At 38.1% G+C, this 7,783-nt stretch overlaps 1 protein-coding gene across 1 annotated transcript; it reads right to left on the bottom strand.

Annotated features, from left to right (window-relative positions):
* Window positions 1-1,852: 1,852 nt before the first annotated feature.
* LOC107708710 (endothelin-2-like) lies at window positions 1,853-4,045 on the bottom strand. Its single transcript, XM_016513009.1, has 5 exons — window positions 3,921-4,045; window positions 3,258-3,411; window positions 3,000-3,113; window positions 2,431-2,523; window positions 1,853-2,324 (listed from the first exon to the last, which is right to left on the bottom strand). The coding sequence occupies exons 1-5, from the start codon at window positions 3,979-3,981 to the stop codon at window positions 2,237-2,239; spliced, it is 510 nt and encodes a 169-aa protein (XP_016368495.1). The 5' UTR covers window positions 3,982-4,045; the 3' UTR covers window positions 1,853-2,236.
* Window positions 4,046-7,783: the final 3,738 nt, after the last annotated feature.

Here is a 7,783-nt window from a genome sequence, read left to right as displayed (position 1 = left end):
GTATGTATATATATATATATATATATATATATATATATAGCAAAAATATTAACAATTACCAAACATTGAAATTTGGTAAAAAGAGATTTTCTTACCATCCAATGATTCAATAATTTGTAATAATAAATGTCATAGTAATTGTGGTTAATTTGATTGATTAATGAGCACATCATGTAGCTGATCTAATATAAACTGTAATCAACTGATGGCTCTGTTAGTTACTCTATAGTAACCCATAATAATAATGTAAGGAATTCCAAACATTTTACATAAGCCAAATTCTATAGATCGACCCGCATCATGAGGCTTTCCTCCTGCATTAAGGGACCTCAAACGTTCCTCGGAATTCCAAAACTGCACGTGTTGAGTAAACATTTGGGCAGCTGGAACGGGCTGATAGACAAAGAGACTGCACATCTCAACAAGATAAAATACCATCCCAGACGACTGTCAAACACTGCTTAAAAAAAGAAATAACACAAATGCTCTGGCCTCACCTACAGCTAACCTCTCTGCTGACTTTTAAGAAAAGTATGTTGTGCACCTGTTTGGATGCACATGTGGAATTCGCAGTTCTCCAAAGTTCTACATTTATCAAGGGGATCTTAATGTATGAAATATGACGTTGGCTGAGCAATAAAATGACATATGTAAGCAGAAGTCACATAAGATATCCAAATATGTGCATCTGTAATTTTTTGCACATCCATAAATTTGCCTGATGTGATTTTGCTGACAATAAAATTGCCATAGTTTATACACACCCCAGAAAATACATAATAGAGCACACAGAACCTTCCTAATCGAAAGTGTATTGCTCATACATTTACAACCCACACAAGTGGATCGGACAAATTATGCATGAAGTCATTGGCCATTATGGGATTGTGTTAGATTTGTTTTTGTGGTAGGTTTGTTAGGGTTAGGGTTAGGTAAAAGTAGGTTTGTAAAGTGGAATGTACTGTTGAGGTGTCGGATTTATTATGTGGAGGAGTTTAATGTTTAACAAGAAGTGCAATGTGATATTTTACACATCTGAACATGATTGATTCAACAGCCATGTAACACCGAAAACTGTTAAAAAGACTTCTTTGTTATTCGGTAGTATCTTGTTTATTAATAGATACAATAATACAAAAATAAATGTCATTAAATAAATTAAATAAGTTAACAAACTGACAGCTGGTTGCAAGAACAGGTACAGCAGAGCTAAATGCATATATGGCAATAGTCAAAACTCTGTATGTATAATTAAAGTAGTCATGAACAGATTGCATTTAATTGAGGCAGTAATGGGAAGTCTACACAGTACTACAGTATTTATATAATAAAGCTGGCAGACAGTAGCAGCCGGGTTTGACTTTAGGAAAACAATAACAGCATTTTTTGGCAAGCTTTGAGCTATTGAGACCTGCTGGTATCCGAACAATAAAAACACTCCACTGAACGTATGCAATAAATACTTCCGCCTTCACTGAAGGGAAAATGAGGAAAAATGGAATAAAGGAAGAGAACCGATAAACATTCCTTTTTTAAAAACATTTGGACGCTTTCTCGAGCAGTTGATCACAGAAAGCATCAGATACATTCATTTCCAAAAAAAAAGAAAAAATAAATACTACTTCCGCCTTCACTGAAGGGAAAATGAGGAAAAATGGAATAAAGGAAGAGAACCGATAAACATTCCTTTTTTAAAAACATTTGGACGCTTTCTCGAGCAGTTGATCACAGAAAGCATCAGATACATTCATTTCCAAAAAAAAGAAAAAAGAAATACATAAATAAATAAATAAATAATCAAATTAAGCTCTGATACAGAGAAACCCTAATAAATAACGGGTAATAAAAAAAGAAAAATATTCAGTGTCAGGAATAGAGATTATACAGTATCAGGCAGGGGGGTAAAGGGGTTTCATTTTTAATTGTCTTTCATTTTTCCCCACCATAGCTTCGAAAATGGCAAACTTAAATGTTGTTTGCAGTACTTCTGCTGTTTTTAACTCACTCATTTGGAAATGTCACCATTTCGCTGGTGCAGAAGGTGATCTGTTCTTCTTTTCACCACCTAAATCATCGTTTACTCGGACCGTTCTGCCCCTGTTCAGCTGAAGTACCCGAGGGTTTGTGCCTCAGCAGTCTTGAATTCAGTCAATCCATCCTCTTCTCACGAGGCAGAGCCTCTTCGTCCGGGACTTTGCTCAGGCGCTCCATCAGACGACCGTCACCTCATCTCTCTCTAACTGATCGAGAGATTCCGGAGTCTGGATTTCTTCTTGGTTGAAGCCGATCGTGAGGCTGTCACGAAGTTGTATTTACTCGCCTTCCTGCAAATGAAAATAACACGAAGTTTAGCCCCAAAGCAGGGTATTTTATGTTCACTGAAGCAAAAGCATGTGCTAAATGTGCTTATGTTGACAGAAAATGATTTACCTGAGAGATGACAGTAAATAATCGCTAGTCTTGCCAAGGTGATTTGACCGGTCATCAAACTGGGCCACGATCTCCATATCTGGATTTTCTGAACTGCAAATAAAATTTGAGAATAAGGTTACATACTGAATTCACTAGTTACAAATTTGGTCATTCACATGCGTCCAAACTTAGACTGGATTGTATTTGTATACAATCTACTTTATTTAGTGACTTGCTCTTGTGAAACCAGATGTCTCTCACACATAAATACAAGGGCTAATGCCATCCCGGAACAACCACAGGAATCTTCAGATACTATTAAACTTGTCCAAAAATAGCTGTCCTTTGATTTGGTGACTCATAACTGCTTCAGTCATTAGACGGTTTCTCATTCACTCCCTTATTTGCTTTCATCTCAGAGAAGAGCTTGCTGAAACCCCCCCCACACACACACACACACACAAGCTGCCCTGATCTCCGCAGGTCACACATGGCTGCCGATACGGCATCCGCGACAGACGAAAGGACACGTATCTGTCTGATTTCATCTTCAGGGTGGAGCTGGAGGCTGCAGAGTCTGGGCTCACCTGCTGCGACAGAAACTGGAGCAGGTCCGGTCGGCGGGATTGGCGCATTCACAGCGGCCCGTGGAGCGCCGGCGACGGGACAGAGGGCTTCCCAGACCGAAAGGAGCGATCTTACTGTAGTGAGACGAGAGGGAGAGGGTTAACAGAGCACTGCGAGCGGACACATGCAAACAAGGAGTCCTATTTTGGGGGTCTACAGGTGATTACAATGACATATTATGAATTCTATTCATCCTTTGTCATCGTAGACGTACTCACTTCGGTGTGTTGACCCAGATGATGTCCAAATGGCAGAAATAGATGCACTCGTTGTCTGACCAGCTGCTACAGGAGCAGCGTTTGGTACGGACCCGTTTGAGAGCAGGCGGATTGCTTGATGCTTCGGACTGATCGGATAGTGGATATCCAAACCCTAGAAAACACAGACACTATGATTAAAGCTATTCCCCAAATGTTTATTTGGCAACCTAAGATGTACTTCGAGTAGTAACATCCAAATTTACTGACTCTATTGAAGTTTTATATGACTAAATCAACCTGTATACATTAGGTTACACCACCAAAAGTACTTTTTACTGATCCAGCGGCACAAATTCTGGTGTTACTCCATATTGTACGTTTCTGAAATTTCTTTCCGCTTAATCTGATCAATGCACAAATATACAGTACTCTATATAGATATGACACTGAGCTTATCTGTAAAGATAACAAGGCATAATGATTTTCTTTGTGTGTGTGAAGGTTTGGCTGATAGCCACCAGTGAAGTTCAGGAGAATATAGAGTCTTATAGGACAATATGAGTATTATATGCAGACTGATTATAAAAAAATATGAGAAGCAAAATTTCCATTTGGGCTGCATAAAATTGTGTCAAACCACAGAAAACACACGTGCTGTGGAAAGGTATAAAAGTGTCTTACCTTGCTGCAGCACACAGAGTGTCACTGAGATAAAGACAGCAGTCCACAGTGAGCAAGCCATTCTCGAGAGTTTAACACGTCTGTTAAATCCAGTTAAGTGATGATATGCAGTTAGTATCTGCAGTCCACAGAGAGACTGACAGGTGCTTGTGTTCAACTCAACCTGCCCGCCTTCATTTATCCTCCCTGAAGCTCCGCCCACTGGCTCTTACACAACACTGAGTCCAGGAATTCCTGCCTCCTGATTGGCTGCAGGCTTGAACGAGGTGGAGGAGAGAATGAAAGACAGCCGCTGATGTCAGTGACTCCTCCTGGACGAGTCAGTGTCACAGAAACAGGAAACTTTTATTTCCGCAGGGGAGGCCGTGTGCTGCCATCGTCACTGGAGATAGTGTTTAATGGCATGTTTTGCATGTGTCCCGGGATAGACTGCACATCAGTGCAGAAACCCCCCTCCGGAGGAAAAAGCAGGACTGATAGTGCATGTGCAGGATATCCAGTTAAGTCCAGGAACACAGATTGTGGATACGGAGTGGGTGCTGCAATGATTTAGTATTGATATCAAGCTGAAAAACATGCCAATGCAACATTTCACAGTAAAAGCGCACACCAATCTAATAGATATTTTGTTCAATGTAATCTCTATATACAGTAAGATATATAGTATCTTATATTAACTACTACTACTTTAGCCTCAGTAAACTCCCCCTGATATGGTCATGCAGAACAGGGCATTAATAGGTGCTTTATAATACTAATAAACAGCTAGTAATATGCATGATAATAAGCACAGTTAGTTAACAGTAAGAACTTGTCCCTGAACTAAAGTCTTACCATATCAGATGAGATCAGTGTCTGAGCAGTAATATCTTCCTTCTCAATATTGTTTTAACATATATAATGCGTCTCAACTGACATTTTTCTTAATCATAGGCATGGAAGCTACCCTATGTATTTTACCAATGAGATAACATCCACAAAATATGCAAATTGCACAAGATAATGGCAGCATCACTTGTCTGTCATTAATCATATCAGCACACCCGTTAACAAATGTCACTGATTCAAATATGCAAAATATTGTAAACTAGAGGAAGACATTTTATTACATGCTGGAAATGTGTGCTGGAATAACAACAGGTGGAAGATCCTCTCACAACTAGTGTGTGCTCCTAACATCCATTTTTTCCTTATTATAACTCTATAAAATAAATAAGCGTGCAGTGATAATGACAGATAGGACCTGATAATTATTCAAACAGAACGTGTATATATATATATACTGTATATATAACTGTTAACTTTATTTATTTGTATGCATGCTTATTTTTTATTTATGATAAATAAAATGCATGGATATGCCTTGAAAATATAAAACCAAGCAAAACATGACACTGCATATGCTTTTTAGGCTAGTTTAATGATTTGATATGTTTAAAAACACCATGAATAATACCCACAAGGAATAAAACCGAATTTATGATATGTATACAGCGACTGTTCCACCCGCGATGAACTGGAAAAATATGTCACTGCAGGGGGGCAGGAAATGCCAGAGTGATGTCACAGTCCACCAAACAATGGCACCTCGCAGATTATTTGTCCTGCTGAGGTCAAAAACATAAAACAATAACTAAAGCAAATGTTTGTTAAGTCTTACATCATGGACAGCTTATAAAAAAAAGTGGCAGTTTTTTTCAGATAAATGAAGATTTTTGGGATTATGACCCACCTTGTGTGATTGCATCATCTTTGTTTTCCAAGCAAATGTATGTCATGCATGTCAGATTTATGAACTAAGAGCCAATAAGAATGAGATTAATTATGCTGTATGACATTTATAAAGCGATTTATCCTGAGACATATTATTGTGCTTCATAATAAGTTAATGATTGCTCTGGTCACCGTACTCCGCCGCAGACTCGCTCTCTGTTTTTCTGGCTCAGTCACAATCTAACAATGTGGCCTTATCCATTTCCTCTTCCACTCAGCGCGGTGGCTCGCTGGAGGAATGTGACAAACACAAAAACTACTGAAAGCGCCTGTGGAATTCCTCAGGAAGCTCTCAGGAATGTGCTGCTCCACTGCACTTTGGACACCTTACGTGCTCCTTTAGACTTTCCTGACCAAAACTGGTCACTGAGAGAGAGAGAGAGAGAGAGAGAGAACAACAAAGATGACATGCAACATTCGTTTAACGATGCTACAGGAATAATGATGTCATTGTTGAAACTCAGCTTTGGAATTGAGACGCATGATATTCCACATAGACCCAGGGTAGGGGCGTGTTTGTTTTGGTGATTTCAAATATCAACATTGGCTTCCAGAAATCGCTTACTCTGCCTTTAAGACAAGGCATAACAGCGACATGTATGACAATACACAATCGTAGGAAGATAGTCTTTTTTCATACAGTGAAAGTGATTGGGGCCCAATTGAGTTCTTTTGGACCCCACTGACTTTCACTGAATGGACCATAAGACAAAATTTCTTTTTTTTTTCCACATTAGAAAAAAAGTCAGGTTTGGAACAATGTGAGGGTGAATTATTTTCATTTTCAGACTTTTTATTTCTGTCCTTTGTGAAAAAGAAGGGCACATGAATAAGCAATTTTAGTGTGCTTCAAATCAAAAAAGTATAACTGTACTTGCAGATAATATTAGTGAAATAAAAGGCCACTGAAGTGAACTTAAAGCATGTACACGTTCATGCTTCTTAACACAATTAACACACTTTTAAAAAGTGCACTTTGTAATGTCAAAATAAAAGTTTAATTAAAGTGCTTTTCAAATCATTGGTTTAAAAATCTTTTGCTGTGCACTTATTTTGACGTGTTGACTAACATTCTAAAACACATGCAGTTTGATTTTCATTTTGTAACTGTAGTGTTATTCAATATTATTTTAAAATAAAACATTGTGAATGCACTAAATGAGCTAAACTGCCACTTCGTCGTTATAAATGTGCTTGCAAATATATTTAAATATTTAAAAGTTCCAATAGAATACTCAATATATATCAACTTTCAATAGAAATTACATTAAAGTATATTTTAGTTTACTATAAGTGCATTCAGCAGTAACTTTAACCATATATCAAAGACAACTGAAGTAATTATGAAATTATAAAGATGCACTCAAGTCTAAGCTAACTGCATTTACTGTAATCTAAGGTTAAACGGTACATTTCCATTTAAATGCAGTTAACATTAACACAGTGTTTAACAACATTACAGTTCCCACTTAAGTGTATTCTTTTGAAGTGTATTATTTCCTTCTTTTTCACAGGGGATTCCTCTACGCTCTCTCTTTTATTTTGTGAATAAAATATGAGTGATATAATTTGCTGATGTGTTATATGTGGTTGCTAATGCAGTAGGTGGTGGTTTGGGTGTAACAGTGCAGGACGAGTGTAGTTTTGGTCAAATCACTAACCCTCCTTATGTGAGTAATATCTTATCTGATGAATATACTGCATTCTGCCATCAAACATGACACTGTTCAAGGTGTTTTGGAACAGGTGAGCACACCCTTAAAATTGCAAACATGCATCCTTATCACAGGCTACCCGCAGCTAGAATGGCTTTGTTAATGGCTTATTTTTATGCCCCCTGTAACAGAGGTGTTTGAGGAATTCCAAACAATGAAAAATGCATTCACTTTCTTGGAATGTTGCAAGAGATGATTCAGTTTTTGGCAAATGTCTAAGAAGGGTAATGGTGGTAGATGATAGTGCAGACACACACACACACACGCACACACACACTCACACTCACACACACACACACACACACACACACCCAGGTTTGTTTTTGTGAAAAGTGGGGACATCCCATAGGCGTAATGGTTTTTCTACTGTACAGA

The sequence above is a fragment of the Sinocyclocheilus rhinocerous genome, unplaced genomic scaffold, assembly GCF_001515625.1.
Source record: "Sinocyclocheilus rhinocerous isolate Xijiao unplaced genomic scaffold, SAMN03320098_v1.1 scaffold54, whole genome shotgun sequence".
Classification (NCBI taxonomy): domain Eukaryota; kingdom Metazoa; phylum Chordata; class Actinopteri; order Cypriniformes; family Cyprinidae; genus Sinocyclocheilus; species Sinocyclocheilus rhinocerous.
This window is presented reverse-complemented; position numbering and strand designations above follow the sequence as displayed.

Excerpts from the sequence above, each read along its gene's own strand:
- LOC107708710 (XM_016513009.1), bottom strand. The coding sequence starts at position 3,981 with ATGGCTTGCTCACTGTGGACTGCTGTCTTTATCTCAGTGACACTCTGT. Across the intron at positions 3,412-3,920 it reads ACTCTGTGTGCTGCAGCAAG|GGTTTGGATATCCACTATCC; the intron begins GTAAGACACTTT and ends TGTGTTTTCTAG. Across the intron at positions 2,325-2,430 it reads TATTTACTGTCATCTCTCAG|GAAGGCGAGTAAATACAACT; the intron begins GTAAATCATTTT and ends TTTCATTTGCAG.